The sequence below is a fragment of the Xiphophorus maculatus genome, chromosome 11 (genome assembly GCF_002775205.1).
Source record: "Xiphophorus maculatus strain JP 163 A chromosome 11, X_maculatus-5.0-male, whole genome shotgun sequence".
Taxonomy (NCBI): Eukaryota; Metazoa; Chordata; class Actinopteri; order Cyprinodontiformes; family Poeciliidae; genus Xiphophorus; species Xiphophorus maculatus.
Window position 1 is genome coordinate 24243715 of NC_036453.1, and position 17534 is coordinate 24261248.

Below are 17534 nucleotides of genomic sequence, written 5' to 3' on the forward strand. Positions count from 1 at the left end.
ATACCAGTCCGATAGAGTTTGTGGTTGGATGTGAAAAGTGCTGCTCACAGTCGATCCCCACGCAGCCTGACAGAAATTGAACAGCTTATCAAGTAAGTGGAGCAAAACTGAACTGTCCAGATGGGCAGGACTGGTGGGGTGAATATTTATTTCATGTTAAATATTTTCACTCAATCGTCATTATTTTTGAAGAAATCTATTTTCACTTTAACATTATATGTTTTTGGTATTTTTTTTAATTTTAGAACCTGGTGAATGGGAAAACTGTTTTTATTGTGTCTATCTACATGAAACCCTGGAACAAAATGAGGGGGTACTTTCTGTTTTTACAACAGTAGGAGAGGCTAGCGAAAATATGACAGAGGAAGGCAAAAATAAAAGGAGATGAGCTGAAACCAGGTTGAGAATTTTGCTCCTGTTTATGTAGAAGCTGACATTGGCAGCACTAGCTAGCTTTAGGGTGACATTGGCAGCACTAGCTAGCTTTAGGCTGACATTGGCAGCACTAGCTAGCTTTAGGCTGACATTGGCAGCACTAGCTAGCTTTAGGCTGACATTGGCAGCACTAGCTAGCTTTAGGGTGACATTGGCAGCACTAGCTAGCTTTAGCGTGACATTGGCAGCACTAGCTAGCTTTAGGGTGACATTGGCAGCACTAGCTAGCTTTAGGCTGACATTGGCAGCACTAGCTAGCTTTAGGGTGACATTGGCAGCACTAGCTAGCTTTAGCGTGACATTGGCAGCACTAGCTAGCTTTAGGGTGACATTGGCAGCACTAGCTAGCTTTAGGCTGACATTGGCAGCACTAGCTAGCTTTAGGGTGACATTGGCAGCACTAGCTAGCTTTAGCGTGACATTGGCAGCACTAGCTAGCATTAGGGTGACATTGGCAGCACTAGCTAGCTTTAGGCTGACATTGGCAGCACTAGCTAGCTTTAGGCTGACATTGGCAGCACTAGCTAGCTTTAGGCTGACATTGGCAGCACTAGCTAGCTTTAGGGTGACATTGGCAGCACTAGCTAGCTTTAGCGTGACATTGGCAGCACTAGCTAGCTTTAGGGTGACATTGGCAGCACTAGCTAGCTTTAGCGTGACATTGGCAGCACTAGCTAGCATTAGGGTGACATTGGCAGCACTAGCTAGCTTTAGGCTGACATTGGCAGCACTAGCTAGCTTTAGGCTGACATTGGCAGCACTAGCTAGCTTTAGCGTGACATTGGCAGCACTAGCTAGCTTTAGCGTGACATTGGCAGCACTAGCTAGCTTTAGGGTGACATTGGCAGCACTAGCTAGCTTTAGCGTGACATTGGCAGCACTAGCTAGCATTAGGGTGACATTGGCAGCACTAGCTAGCTTTAGGCTGACATTGGCAGCACTAGCTAGCTTTAGGCTGACATTGGCAGCACTAGCTAGCATTAGGCTGACATTGGCAGCACTAGCTAGCTTTAGGCTGACATTGGCAGCACTAGCTAGCTTTAGGCTGACATTGGCAGCACTAGCTAGCATTAGGCTGCAACAGGAAGTTACAAATGTAGCAGCTGAAATTATCTATCAATATTCACCGTTTTGCAAGGCTTGCACAGAGAAGTATTTCAGCGTGCGCTAGTATTTGTGTTTTAGATAACTAATCAGTCTGTATTTGACCAGTCATCAAATACAGACTGATGACTGTATTTTCAATGACAATCATCAGTGATTGCTGATGACTGATGCTGGTAACTAATTTTCAACAAAATAAATGTCCTTCTGCTGTAATAGGTCAGACATTCAGTTACGTGGAAATGTTGAAAGCAGGTTTTCTGCAGGAGGAAGAAAATTACAACTGAAAGGTCTTTCAAAAGAGTGAATAATTAGAAAAAGTTTGTGTTTCTGTTCGATATTATTTCATTAATATTCCTAATGACCTGTAGAAAAGGAATGCGGTTAATAAAGCGCAAACTTTTCTCTTTTAGATATCTAAACCAAACTTTACTTATTTTTTCATAAGATATTTTCAGTTCATTGTTTACATATTGCAAAATAAACTACAATTAAATTGAAATGGTGAGAACATATTAAAGTACATTCTGGGAGCATCACTGGCTCTCGTCTAGAAAAGTTCTTATAAAAATCTGACCTGCTAAAATTTATGATCCTGAAAAACACCTACAGGTCATATGTACAAATGGTGTTTGTCAAAAACAAGCCAGGGGCTTGTTCTGGTGCCTGTCAGGTCCTGCGGTATATCAATAGTCTAAATAATGATTCAGACAGAAAACAACAGGGCTTCAAGCTGGTGTTTTTTCCTCTGTTTGAAGAGGACATATCGCTCCCCGCTGTCACCATGGAAACCAAATTGTACTAGAAATTCCTGTTGACTCACATCGAGGGTCTCACTCAAAGCAAAAATATTCAAGTCAAAGTGGTGCAGATGCCCCACGGCGCCGCTTTTCTGCTCAAAAACCTTTTACCAGGACATAAATATCTCGGACTCAGGTAAGCAGCCATGACAACCTGAAGCCCGCCGTGTGTCATAGCGGCCGCAGACAGGAGCGCGCACAGACACACACACACACACACGCATTGTTTTTTTTTCTACTCTGTCTCAGCCCACGGTTCACACTCCTGCACTCCCATCATCCTGGGCTCTTCCTTTCACAGCACCCTCCACCACAATAATTGTCTCAACTCCTTTCCCCTCTCTCCCACGTCTGTGCTCTCCCCGAGAGATGTAACCATGGAAACTGGCCACAACTGATGGGCCTGAAACGTCAGGATTGGCATACACAATCGGCCGGTGCGTGCGCGCAGACAGACACACACATGCTGGCAATTATTGTGCTCATTCATTATTATGCAAGACACTCGAGGCTGCATGTTATTGTGACTGTATGGGTTAGGAAAACCGCAAAGCGCCTTACATGTGAAATTTATGTTTAAATATGCGGAGAGAGTGTCATATTTTAGTGGAAGATTACCAGCACATTAACTGACAAGGAGACCATGAAAAGAAATCCAATTTCTGTAATTCGGTGTGTTTAATTAAAAAGAAAAAGGGGATATGCTAAAGGGCTCGTCATGGTTTGTCTGCAGCAAAACATTCCTGCCAAATATTAAAACAGATTATTTTCAAACGTATTCGTACCTTGTGAAATGTTTTCAGAGGCTTTCATATAACTGAGACTTTATGTGATTGATATATATGCTATCAGATCAAAATTGCCAAGCAGAATTTAATTATATCTTATCCGTAAGCTCAACAATATTGTATAATCAAGAAATTCCACCCAATGGGAATTCCTTACCATACATGTCTAAGGTAAGAACTGTGTCACACAAACATAATTGAATCAATAGTTCTTAAAATCTAATTAATTGTTCAGTTTTGGAGCCTTTAGACTCTATTGGAATTTAAAATTTTAGTCAATCGTTACTGTTTAGCTGTCAGCTACGTAAAGAGGCAGTTCGACGCTATGAATCTCACCATGATAGGCTGAAATGTAAACAACCATCTCTCTGCTGTGAAGAGATAAGCTGCCAAGCTGAACAAAGCAGCTGGTAACGTAAAGTCAATGTGTGGAAGTGTGGTCGACTGAATGGCTTCGTTCACAATCTCCTACAACTACAGGCAGACTACAAGTCTAAAATGGAGCAGAAAATTGACGTCCTTCACAACTTCTCGTTCTGTTCACTGATTGGTCCAGATGAACATTCTACCGGAGTAATCCACTGTAATTGGAGAACGTGAAGATGGAACAGACGAGGAAGATGAGAATTAAGCGGAAGTGGAAAGGAAGGCAGCGGCCAAGAGTATTAATGCTGCAAAAAGTATATTATATCTATTTTCCACACTGAATATACGTGCATCCAGCATAAACACATCACATTTAACACTCAATAACATCATTGTGCAGGAAAAAACGCAGGTTTCAGAGTTAATAAGATCAGCTTCAGACTTACCCTCTGCTTTATGTTGGTAATAAATCCCGTAAATAAATAAAATAAAATAAACTGAAGTGTGTGACGGTAATGTGGCAAAACGTGGAAAAGTACAATTGGGGGTGAATTCTTTAGCGAGTGTAGAAAATTCTGTACTTATCCACTATTATAATCTGCTTTTCTATTCTTTCCGTTTTCCTTGCAAATCTTCAGACGGTTGTAGAAGTGGAAGTGTTGTGTTAGGCAAAGCGTTTGGGTCCAAGAATGTGTCAAACCTGTTCACACTTATGTTTTTATGTGGACCGTGGATCGTCTGTCCAGACGGAGAGGCGACCGTGACTCACTCTGACTGTCAGCTCTCGCCTCATTTATATTAATATCCATCACATTCATCTCAACTAACCGCATATTTTACTTTCAGCTAATGGTTTAACTCGAGACGTAAAAAATTATGTCCAACTGCTTGCGATGTTTCAGTCAGACAGGGCCTGCTTCCCCAAAAATTTAATTACATCACGTATTTTACAAATGACGCTTTTGGGTATAGAGGTTTTTCCCTCATGCTTATTTAATTTCTGCTTTCAGTCTGACGTGCAACAAAAAGCATCAGTATAAATCTCTACGGTACAATTATAGTTTGATCCTGAAATACAAGCGACAAAAGAAGAAGAGAGAAGTGTACAAATGCGTGCAAGTACAAGCGTGAACACGTGTAGGAAATCCTGCATCCTATGACGCATTCCTATCATTGTACAAGCACCTAATTAGCACGTTGCATATGAAAAACAACAGAAAACAGCGTGTGGGTGAAGCCAGAGGCCTGCGGCGCTGCAAAAGGGCAGAAAAGGTGACAAATGAAGAGCGCTCCGTCGTCTGAGTGCACATCTCTGACTGCATGAGGTGAAGTCAGAGGTGTGCCATGCAGAATCACCTGCAGAATAAATGCGAGGTGAATCATAATGGAAAGGAGGCACATATTTGTATATATTGTCAGAAACCGGTTTTTAATTTGTTTGGAGACAAAAAGAAAAAAAAAAGAGTCATAATCAACAACAGCAGACAACGTGCGGCACGAGTCAGACCAGAGATTGTGGCAACAAATCGTGGATTTTTTTTTTTTCCCTTTAAAGGAGGCAGCTGCTTAGAAACGAGCAGCGTTTTAACTGCAGCAGGTTGCCTGGAAGAGTTTAAATGAAGATACTGTGCCGGCTACCCGCTGCAGTTCATCGGCTTCACGACTTCCTATTTCATAGTTTTTGTGCGACAAACCAGGTCAAAGCAACTCGCACCAAGGCCGTAGTTTATCGTTGGAGGGGGGACACATATCGGAAACCTGACAGATCGGTAAATAGCTTGAGGAGAAATGTCAAACAATGTTGTCATCAACGCGTTACTCTAATCTGATCCCTTGTAATGCGCAATCTAACGCGTTACTACTTACAATCCAATACTCAGATTAAAGTTACTATCCAAGTTACTGTGTGTTACTATATTTGTATTTTTTTTTTTTTAGTAAACACATATTGTTGCTTTCTTCTTTTTCCTTGGGGAGTTGCCATGTGTAACACCAGCGACACAAACGTAAACAATGGAGGGACAAGAGATGCACATTTTCTAGCTGATGGATTAACTTTTCATTGCATAATCAAGTTACTTTTTCAAAGTAACTATGCAACCCCGTGTAATAAATTAACTATCATATCTGTCACAATAGCGAATTTTGATGGACGATAAATTGTTCCAGACGTTATTGCGATAAACGATAATATTGCTGTTTTGAGACAATTTTTAAGTAATATAACGGTAATGGCAAAATAATAATGCAAAAACACAATCTGAAAGATCAGCATCATGAGATTAATTGATTTATCATCTCAAGGTGACAAACTGCCCCAAAAACATCTTCTTCCATTTCCTTTTGAACAAAATGGCTTCAGTCTTTCATCAAGCAAAATGGCTTCCACAATGAACACTCACTTTATCATTTGCCTCACAATTAGCAAGATAAATACTCTGGCAGTGCGCACAAGCTAGCCACCAGATTCTGATCAAATTTATTGGTCAATTAAAACCGGTTAATACTCAATAAACTAATTGAAGACCTCACCAGAGCTTCCTTAGTCTCTTGAAATTTCTTCCACAGCATCACTATTCTAGCACTGCAATTCTCCGTTCAGAGGAGGGAGGAGGCGCTGTGGTGCGCCTTCAAAATAAAAGCACGCGAGCGGAAGATTTCAAAATCAAATATTTTTCGCAGTTGCAGTGAAATTATCAGGGGGGACAAATGCGCCTGCCTCCAATATTGGGGGGGGGGGACGGACACGCCCCCCACCCACGTGTCATCTAAATAAACGTCTTTAGATGAACTGCAAATGAAAAAGACTTTCCTCCTTGATGATTTTCTAGAGACGCCAGGTTTTGATTTCTCAACAGACTTACATTCAGGTAGCGTTTGTTTGCTAATCATAGGTAACTTTAAAGGCACTGATCGTTATTTGGCGGTATGAGAATGTTAAATGCACACCACACTTTTCTTTTCTTTTTTTTTTTACTTCTAAAAAGATTTAGAAATCATCCACCTCACAATAACATTACTTTTTGTTGCCCTATCACCTAAAACCCCAATAAAATACTTGTACTTGTTGTGACTTCATTTCAATAAAAACACAATTCAGAGTTTGTTTTTTGTCTTATCTCGGAGGAAATTATTTTCACATATGTTAAAAAAGAGGAAATGTTTATGGTCTTAGGTTTATAAAATCAGAATTTAATTTGATACAGTTCTCTACCATCTAAACCAGTTCCGATGTAAACATTGATCTCAACCAGCAGGTTCCACTTCTGGTCTGTGTGAATTAAATTTGACATTCTGGTTCTATGTAAACTGAGGTTGTGCACCAGCATTTAAAAAAAATCCAGCATGTTGTCCTTTTTCAGTAAATGTACGGGAAGATCCTGTAGGGAACTCGGCGACAGTAGGCGTCCCACGCGAGTCCGTACTTGGCCCTGCACTGCCTCTCGTCCCGGGCCTCCCGGTGAACCAGCAGGACGGTGAAGTAAACCACGTAGAAATATGGCAAGAGATGAGAGAAGCCTGAAGGGGAAAACAGAAGAGCAACAAGCATAAATGACCTAAAAAGCAGCCTAAAAATGTCACCCGAGGGATTAATCAGTGTTGGATTGGAGAGGAGAAACACACACCTTCGCTTCACCAGCGTTTGTGACGTGAACCACATTTAACAAGCTGTAATCAAGAGTGCAGCCCCCTTCCGCAAATAGCAGCGCACTTTCTTTTCCGTCTGCGTTACATAAAAGCCTGGCGCTCAATAGCTGTTTGATTATGCCCATACAGTTCAGTGTTGATTCATCTTGACGGTCACTTTGTAAGCCTGTACTTAGAGTCTTTGTCTGTCTGTCATTGTTTCCTCAGTTTTTGTCAGGAACATGCTGCCATTTATTTATTTTTTTTTTTTTAGAAGTAAAGAATTTCTCAGTTTGGGATTTTGCACCAGCAATTAAGACAGAAACTGCAAAATACGTCTCGGTTGCAAAGGCTGCGACAGCAGTGAGTCACTTTGAGCTGAATTTCAATGAGAGGTAGAGAGAAACATCAACCGCAACAAAGGTCTGACAGCTGCTATTCGGGGATAGTTCAAGGAAAAGTGATGCAGTCTGCCTTGTCATTGTGTCAAAATCTCACTGTTTGGTCAAAAATGCAGAAAATATCGTAAGAGGTTAATAAAGGCAGAATAAGGCCTTAAAACATCCGAGGGAGAGAGATGTGTGTTTAAAATCTCTTCACGTTGCCATGAACTGTAACCTGATTTTGAGAGAGTTTGGAAGGGCAACAGGCCCACAGCATAATAAGTCTGCTACCATACTTAACTGTGGGTTTCAGGGCCTTTTCTCTTCCAGAACTACATGTCGTGTTAGTTGTATAATACCTCAAAAGTTGGTTTTATCTGAGCAAATCACACAGTTTTTGTGGAGCGGCAAAGAGGAAAAAGCTTCTGTGTCATCCAATAGGTACAGTATATCTCCACAATAAGGACGTTCTGGATTACTAATTAGACATTTCTATGCAAAAATACTTCAGTTAGAATAAACAGGATTGCGAAGGGTGGAATTTATTTAAAAACATATATATTTATTTTAAGATAATATTTTACTTTTCTGTGTGAGATTATGCTATTATGATTTTAAAAAAAAACTGCTAATCAATGTGTAAACTATCTAGCAGACTATACTGTAAACAGTGCCAGAAACAGCTATGGCTTCTTTCACCCTTGCTGTGTTTTGTAGGGTTTTCACATGGATGTGAAGATAAGAAAGGGACTGAATACAAAACATCAGATGTAAGAATATTAAAGATGACCTCAAAGCAGTGAAGAAGGTGCTGGGAAGCTTTGATGTCCAGCTACGTGGGGCGCATGGGCAATCGGTACTTTAAGGTCATGCCATTCAACATCAAAAGAGATTAAAACAAGTTTTAGGTATGCACTGCTGTCCTACAAAAGGGATCACGACGACCTCCATGAGGAAAAAAAGTCAAAAACATGAAAGGGCTCGTGTGAGAAAAAGCCCAATCCTCTCTGCTCAATGTTATCTGTAAAGATATCTGTAGCAACCATCAGGCTTTCAGACAGAAATCTGTGCTGCTATGGTTTACTATGTAGGCTGTGTACTATATGGAACTACTTTAAAATAAAATACAAAAAAAAAATCACTGTAAGGCTGATTATTATTACTCATCGTGTCTCAGAGGACTCATGCTAACATCTCACTGTAAAAGGTTTAGTCAGCAGCAGGTTCTGATTCATTAAAGAGCTGAAACCAAAGAGTCACCTTGTCAGTTTACCTGGTGAAGTGGTGGCTCACGGAAAAAAGTCGTAGATATTTACATCGCAGATTATAGAGATTTATTGAATAATCCATAATTCTATTTGGCCTATTTTCTTTCTTTATTGAAAAAGAAAAATTCCCCAAAATGCATTTAAAAGGAACCAAAGCGAAACCAACAACCACAATGACGGAAAAAAGCTCAAGTATCTGAAGCGGGTCTTGACACGAGTCAGGATGCTATCACATGGCTGTCAGCAGGAAACCTCTCTCCGAAGCCACTGGTGACAGGGAGACTTTGATTGGAAAAAGTGGAACAACATCCCTGCCAAGTGGCACAGATCTAACGAGCCAAGAAAAACAGAAAGCCCACAAACGCACCATCTTCTGTTTGTGCAGGATATTTCTTATGTGGTTGATGAAGTTTGTATAAAAACAAGCCAAATAGTTAAATATAAGTAGATAATTGGAACTAAATAGTAAATGTGCAAGCAGGAAGGGCTGCTTCTGTGCTCAATTCACTTTATCAAATATCACAGATTCACACAACCTGATTTGTTGGATATAATTAACAACTTAAACAGTGGCGTCCTCTAATGGGGGGCTAGGGAGGACCATGGCCCCCTCTTGAAAAATGTTCACCACCTCTTTGTGGCTCCAGAGATTAATTTTTATGTAAAAGAAATTGAAATTCAGAGTCATGTTATGTTACTTTATGTTATATTACATTGTAGAATATTTGTTTTATAGCGGTGACCCCGTAAAATGTTTACTGGCCTCGTCCGGCCATCACAAAAAACTTTTTTTCCACTGGTCTAAAACTCCACCCAGCTGGTCATTAACACACACTATGAACTGGGATTTAAACAATAATAGTAAAAAAAACTATTACTAATTTAATAATAATAATACAAATATCTCATAATGAGAAGAGAAGGACCAAAAACTGTCTTAATCAATTACTTTTTTTCCTATTCTGCCCTTGAAAGACAAGTGACAGAGAATCTTGAGCCTGTTTCACCTATTATTATTGCATATTTCGTACTTCAGTTGATCTTTTTTAACAAATATACATGAAGAAACTAAAGAATTACTGGTCAATTTTGTATATATTTTCTATTTTAGATTCTATTTGACAATTGAAGTCCCTCAAAAGAGCCTCTGAGGCTGCGTGAGGTTGGTCAACAAGGCAGCGGGGAGTCTGAAGCGATCTTACCACATGGCAGGGACCACGCCAGCGCCATAAGGAGGTCGCCGAGGTAATTGGGATGACGAACGAAGCCCCACCAGCCTGACACCAGCAGCCGTTTCCCTGTTGCTGTGGCGATGGTCTCCAGTCCTGTAAGGAGTTGTGCAGAATGCAGATTAGGCAAAGAAAACACAAAAATTCACACCTCAGCTTCTTCCTCTCCTGTCCTGACAAGAGGAGGACATGCATGAGCGGAGTTACTTTATTACAAATGAAATCAAATGACGTGACAAAATGGATTCCCTCAATAAATTTCCACAGCTTTTGCCGAACGATAAAAAAAAAAGAAAAAATAAAAGAATGGAAATGACGGACGACCTGAAACACTGGGGTGAGTCGGGTCTCGCCTGAACTGGTTCTTCTGCGAGTTGGATTTTCTGAAAATGTAATACCCAGCACCTGACGACAAACGGAAACACGTGTTTAAAAATCATCAAATGTGCCATGAAACACAACCCAATGAAAACAATGTTCACCGTTGAGGGCAACTATGGCCGCCGCCGTGAGCAAAGACAGACTCTGTGGGTGAACAACCAGGAAGGAAGCCTGCAGGCCGTAGGTGAAGGGAACCCAGGCCAGGTCGCCAAACACCAGCATGAACCCGAAGCCATCATGCACAATGTCCATTGTTGTCAGAACGGCCTCCTGGTGAGAATGAATAAACAGCAAAAAAGAAAAAAAAACATATTAACAATGCAAAATAAAATATTGAATCAGCCTCCACACAGGAGTTTCAAACCCATTTTCATTTTGGGCCACATCAAAAATCTGACTGTTCTTAAAAGGCCAGTTGTGCCAGGATGTATTGATAAAACCAATTCAACTGTGAAAATATGAATAAATAGCTGCTTGTTTCAGCCTTCAGTGTTTCTTAACATAAAATAACATTGAACGTCTCTTCACACTGATCAGTCCATCCAGGATTTTGAGATTTTTTTTGTGGGTTTTTTAACAACCAAAATCACCGATTTTGTGGTGCTAATTTAGAAATATTTGTAAGAAACTTTTATGATGTTTGTGCTAATGTATGATATTAAATGTGACTTCTTATTAATTGCCGTATTGATCTCTGACTATAATTTGACATCAAAGAAGGCTGAGGCTGCGATCACTTAAACTCAATGTTTTTGGCCAATTTTGAGAAAAAAATGTGGGAATTTGTAGATTTTGTGTGAATTTTGTGTACATTTTTCCCGATTTGTTGAAAAACTGGAAGGACTTCTTCATGTAATTTGAAGTCTAGACGGCTCTAAATGACCACATTTGGCCCGCAGGCCTCGAGTTTGACACATGTGACATATCAAATATCTTTGTACAATACAAGTAACAAAGCTCACTTCGTTCCATAAAGCGTCTGCCACATAAAGCAGCTGGAAGCAGTTGACGAGGATCATGGAGAGGGAAGGAGAACCGCGAAGCTCCGCCTCCTTCATCAGCATCCCGAGGTTAATGACCCCCTGAAGGGACAGAGATAATAGCTAGTATATAGTAATCACTCACTCAGTCAGAGATGACTTGTTTTTTGAAGTAGTGTTTATTTTAAGTACACCGCATTAGGTAGAGTTTGTAAAGTTGGTGGTAATGTTAAAAAAAAAAAAAAAAAAGCTCAAGGGGGTTGATTTCTATTGCAAAGCATTAGCAATCAAAGCTAATGGTGTAGCTTCTCCTCCTGATACGAAGCTAAATCCATGATCACAATGTTCCAGTCTCAGCCTGATACATTGTGAACCAAATGATAAATGTAAGTGAATCGTGACTTTGTTGTAATTCTGCATCTTACCGTTTGTTACTCTGACCCTTACGAATCTTCTGTAGCTTCAAACTGTAAATAAATTACTGCCATTTGTCAGTACACGATCATGTGAGTTCATTTAGTTGTTTTAATTTGGAATATTATCATCAATTGTAAAAATTCTGAACACTAAGAAGTAAATAGTTTTGACATTTCCAAAGATGTATAAAAGACAAAAATAAAATAAAATCCCACACATTGTCTGGAGCCAGTTGGTGGAAGGTTTTTCTTCTGCTCTCCTACGCACGCCGCTTTAAAACATTCACATGTACAAAGGTTTAACTGCTTGCACCGTGACTAAAGAGGGACGCCACTTTCCTTTCGTACTTAAATCTTATACATTTTTTTATTTCTATTCTGAAAGGATCTGGTGGAGTAATAAAAACGTTTAATTCCAAACTAATAAATCTCTCTGTACAGTATGTTTTTTTTAAATTATTTTCTCTGGTGACGCAGACGCGAGATAAAAGTGCCCAATAAATCTGGTACTGTGCTGGGTCATCAGGGAGGCAACAGAACTTTGATCTGGGTTGCGACAAACTGAGGTTGCAAATCGATCAGAGGAGAGCAACAGTGCCACCCGGTGGTCAGTTTATTTTTTGTTTGTTTTGTTTGTTTTTTTTAGAAGGGAGTTTAGTTCTTATGGCACAGTTTTGCATCACATTTGGATACATCACCATCAGGAAAACAAAAAATATGTGACGTTTTATGTTGCGCTTTTTCCTAACCTTTGGAAAACGTGATCAAAAATTTAAAAGTAAACCAGAACACGATTTGTCACATTGAATAATGAACTTACCCAACCAATCAGACCTGGTCTGAGTTCACAGAAATACTTGAGGTCAAAGTTTCCGATCCGAGGGTTCAGCTCCCGCCCAATGAAGAAGTCATAAAGGGGATTCCCTACAACAAGATAGACAACAAGTACAAACGACGACTCTTTGAAGATGCTTAGATTTCTTCAGCTCAAGTGTTAAGATACTGTTCAAGTTACCTTATTCCTGTATAAATAAATAGAACAAATGAAATATGAAATAAAATTTCATATTGTGTACCAATATAACCATTTATCTACATGTTCTCTTTAAGAATTGTATGCATCATTTATATATTTGATAACTTTAAACATTAATTACCAATAAGCAAATAAGAAAACAAACATTTTATTGCCTAAACTTTTACAACGTAGCATTCATTTAGCGTGTAAAAGTTCAGCCTTTCCACTTGACGTCAGTACAGTGTAGGACTGATCTGTTGATTCACTTTTGGATAAACCAATTAATAAACGGGCAGCAAATAGGAATAGGAGTTTTTTTTTTATGCTAAATTTCAACCAAGTGAAGCTAAAACTAGGCCATGAGTTGGATAAAATGTATTTACAGACAAAGAAGGTTTTTCTTAAATGCTAAATATATTAATTTTTTGGCTTAATTGCTGATGTGAGTATGTTGTTCTTTCAGCAATTGACCTTGTTTGAGTCCGCATATTTGGTCAACGATCAATTGTTCACAAAATTAGTCGAGAATCATTTCAGCCCCACATGCAACTCTAACTTCAGAAACAGAGCTGATACAGTCATATGTGTTTTTCTGTTTATTAGCAGAATGTATCCTCTCAGAAACTGAATAACATTTCTGCTGTTTTCTGCCTTTGTGGTTGCTTATTGCCTGAGGAGACATAAGAACAGCGTGTAGCTGGCGCAGCGGGGTCACCCGACTTAAAAAGGCAGAATGCAGTTGATGCTGGTGCCTGCAAACTCCTGCCGAGCAGCAGGGCTCTTAGATATTTACCCACAGGAAAACCAAAAACCCTCCCGCAATCCAACAAACGGGCATTCGAATGCGCAGTGCGTAGCCACTGGCCGTGTTTACACAGCGCTTTCGTGTTGCTTTTTGCTGGTGAAGCTCACTCTCTCACCTGTGTCTCCCCCCAGGGCCAGAGCATGGGAGGGAGCCCAGAAAGAGCGGACGTAGAGGTAGACGGAGGACAGGAACGACACGGCGATGGCAGACACCGCCAGCGGCACCAGCAGCTCAAACAGATATCCAAGAGGAGCGCCGAGCCCCAGCAACACCGACAGCAACACGGCGCTGATGCACAGGCCGTGGAAACCTCAGGGAGGAAAACAAACAAAGCTAAATGTTATAGCCCCAGGGAGAGCAAACAGATGGAGGACTGCCTTAAAAAAAAAACAGCTAAAAGTTGGCAGATAGAGGAAATGTTTATCTAAAGTAAACCAGCTCAAACAGGCAAACATGAGTAAAGTGTCATACTAGGAGATAGGAAATATAACAGCTGGTGATGCAGAACAATAAAACATCATACTTTATTTATTTATTTGGACAAAGAGATTTATTTTAAAAAAAAACTGTTGATCAACAATAAAGCTGATTAATACCATTTATGGGATACTTGAGGCGGCTTCCGTCCCTCAGCGCTAATCCATCAGAAACCTGCATACAGAAAGAGCACTGGTGAGAAACGTCACCAAATCAAGCAGAAACACTTGATGAAAAATACCCAGTAGTAGATGTGCTGCAGCATCTCGAGGTCAGCCTGACCAAAAGGTTATCAATATTATACTTGAGAACAATGTAGTAATGTTTCAAAGACCTGATGGATGTGTCAAAACAATAATCACAAAATACAGTTTGAAGAAAGGTAATCGTCTAAATCAAAACAAATAACATAACGAGAAACTCAATGAACTCTTTCTCTGTTTTACCTTTTATATTTATTTAAAGATGTAATAAGCAGTGGCCAAAGATAATACCATCACTACTGTTTATGTGTTTCTGTTGTTCTACACTTGCAGATTAATTAATTATGTATTTTACATTGTAAGTTTAGACAAGATCTTGCATTCTGTAGAGTGCTATTAATGGCCAAAACAAAAGATAAACAACTAAAAGAAACAAATGACGACAAGGACATTCAACACAGCCACCTCACAGGGCTAAATAATATAAAATATAAACAGTTTAATGGTTTGTCATTGATTAATCATGTACTATATTTGTAGTATTCATAACACTTGAACCTTCTTTTATCATATTAAAACCACAGATTTCCTTGGATTTAACTGAGATTTTATGTGACAGACCAAAACCAAGTGGCCATTTTGTAGACATTTCATACCTTTCCTAACGGCAGCAAGTAGAGGAGGACATGCAGTCCGATCCATCCCAGCAGCAGAATGGGAGCCAGCGGGTCCCACAGCTGGTCGGCGGAGGGGAGGCAGGGGGGCCACTGGAGGACGCTGGCCTCCGGTGATTGGCTCACACAGATCAGGAAGAGAACGGTCAGTGGGAGGAAAACGGGAATGCACACGGCACCTGAAGGAACAGAGGAGGAAATGAGACGATGGGATGGTAAGACAGTTCAAGAACTTTGACTGATGACAGCAAAAATACCGAAGGTATTGAAGGTCCCTGCATGAAATGAATGGGACAAAAAATACCAGACAATAAAGACATTTAAAATTATGTCAGGATTAGCAAATCAATCTGCATGGTCGCAAATTACTGTGGATAGAAGCCTTTCAGTATCAGATGAGCTCCGTTCTATAAACACATTATTGAACTGCATAAACACAAAACCCTACCAAGTATTTTTGCCTCGTTTCTAGAGCAAACGTCGTAGTATACTTAAAATAAGACAAAACTAACTTAAAAATAACTCTTCAGTGTGATACTTAGGAGCTTATTTTATGCCAATAATTCCTTAATATTGCTATTTTAAAAAAATCTATCAGATTTTGTCATTTAGGGAAAAATGTCTTGAGTCAAAAAAAATCTGCCAGTAAAGCAAGTACTTTTTAAAATCAATATTAGGGATTTTAAAAAATATATGTAATATAAGCTCCTTTGCCTTGCTGAACAGTTATTTGTAAGTTGTCTTATTTCAAGTGTACTAAGATATTTGCACTAGAAACTAAAAAGAAATAAATTTCTGTAAGAAAACAACTAGTTTAACAATGTCTCGAAAAATCATTTTTCACAAATTAGCGTACATGTTCATCAGTGAATCACTTTATAATACATTAATAAATAATACTGCTTATGTTGCATTTGTATTGAAGTGCACAAGTTTGTGACTTCCTTTCATATATAATATGTGTTTGCTTATTAATAATAATGTCTAATCTTGCTTATCTCTAAAAAAGGAAACGGATTAATTGGACCAAGACACCAGAAATTAACTTTATTTTACACACATCAACAATAAACTGTTTCCTAGTGGAGGCAAAAGTTAGGACATCTCGTCCTCTAACAGTTACTCCTATCCACTTTGGCTGAAATAAAAAAAGATTTTATATAACATTAAAACCAAAAATTTATCTTACTTTACTTATTAAATGCAACACATCAACAAAAAAAAAAAAAAAACTGAGAAAAGTGTTAGGACACCTAAAGTATCCTCTGATAGCTTGTGTTACAGTTAGGCTGAAATAGCAAGACGCTTCTTGTAACAATCTATCAGTCTCTGACATCAGCCTGAGAAAAGTTTCTGCCACTCCTCCATATGTGAAAATATATTAGGAAAACACAGTCGGTCCTAAAGTGTCTTCATTTATTATTTTTACATGACTCACAGATTCAAATGTATTAAACTTCACGGCACGGCTCTAGCTTACCCAGAGTTCCTCCAAACTCTCTTTCTGTGTCGTTTGACAGTCTGTGTTTCAGGGCTTTCTTGGGTCCCATTTTTCTCCTCCTGTTTAGGATATTGACACAGATAGTGGACGTCATGAAAACTGTTGTGGCGGTGGCAGCATCAGGACGCTGGTCTGTTTTGCTCCAGGTGGTGCAGCATTAGTGGATGGCATAATAAAACTCAAAATTCTTCAACTTCCCTTTAAAATCAACAGGAAAATGGTTCAAAATTAAGGACAATGATCCTTGATAAACGTCTAACTGGGAGTGTACAACAACGCAGTTATAAAATCGCTATCTAGATGTTACAGCTGATATGATACACCATACATGCTTAAAAAAAACCTTAAACTTTCTAAAATATTGTGAAGTCTTGCATTTCAGACTAGATCCGTTGTTAAATTAAATATTTACATTTAAAGAAAAAGCACACTCAATAAATGAGAATCAAAATGTTGCCTTAGAAAATAATAGAACTGCGAAGAGCAGAAAATAAAATCTTCAAGGATAAGTGAAAAAGTTTTATGCAGTTATAATCCTGACATTATTTGCTCTAGGGTATGTTTAATAAGCGGGTTGTGCTAATGTAATATCTGTCAAAAATGACGGGGACCAAACTTGGGTCAAAGTGCAATCAGTGACACACAGACTAACCTTTCTACACAGAAATGGGAGGTAAACACCATCTAGAAACGCCGCAGTTACCATTACCTGAACGTCAAAGTGAGAATCTGTTATTCAACAGTAAATTAAAGTTCTTACCAGTGTTGGGTATAGGAGGGAGTCTGCGGAGCCTCAGAGGCTGTCCTGTCCGTCCATTCTGCAACCTGCACGTGGATTCGCCCAAAGTGCGACCTGTCGGCATGGAGCTCCCTCTCAGCCAATCAGATTTGTCCGTTGTCATCAGAAGAGGGTGAAGACAAGATGCCTTAACCAATCAGAGCCAGCTAACCAGATGGCGATAGCTGAAGCTGGAAAACTCCTCAGAGGCTAGTCTGTTGTGAAATAACTCTCGAGTCGCATCGATGCTTTAGGAAAGCAATACGTAAAGTTTCATATTTTAAGAATGAATAAGAACATG

General features: G+C 39.4%; 1 protein-coding gene across 2 annotated transcripts; it reads right to left on the reverse strand.

Moving 5' to 3' along the window:
* Nucleotides 1-6664: 6664 nt before the first annotated feature.
* On the reverse strand, nt 6665-17321 carry tm7sf2 (transmembrane 7 superfamily member 2). Of its 2 annotated transcripts, none has more exons than XM_005800765.3 (11): nt 17216-17321; nt 16435-16514; nt 14937-15133; nt 14197-14251; nt 13716-13910; nt 12598-12701; nt 11344-11463; nt 10483-10651; nt 10325-10405; nt 9974-10096; nt 6665-7012 (listed from the first exon to the last, which is right to left on the reverse strand). In XM_005800765.3, exons 2-11 carry the CDS (start codon nt 16502-16504, stop codon nt 6852-6854), a joined length of 1275 nt encoding a protein of 424 aa, XP_005800822.1. In that variant the 5' UTR covers nt 16505-16514; nt 17216-17321; the 3' UTR covers nt 6665-6851. The 2 variants fall into 2 exon arrangements, with proteins under 2 accessions (XP_005800822.1, XP_023197984.1); XM_023342216.1 differs by having other exon boundaries at nt 16435-16653; nt 17216-17315.
* Nucleotides 17322-17534: the final 213 nt, after the last annotated feature.

What these genes read in the sequence shown, in the direction of transcription:
- tm7sf2 (XM_023342216.1), bottom strand. Translation starts at nt 16,549, where the DNA reads ATGACGTCCACTATCTGTGTCAATATCCTAAACAGGAGGAGAAAAATG. An exon ending in GACTCACCCCAGTGTTTCAG is followed by an intron (nt 10,097 to 10,324) that starts GTCGTCCGTCAT and finishes AACTCCTTACAG; the next exon opens with GACTGGAGACCATCGCCACA. An exon ending in GGCGTGGTCCCTGCCATGTG is followed by an intron (nt 7,013 to 9,973) that starts GTAAGATCGCTT and finishes TTTCCCCTTCAG; the next exon opens with GCTTCTCTCATCTCTTGCCA.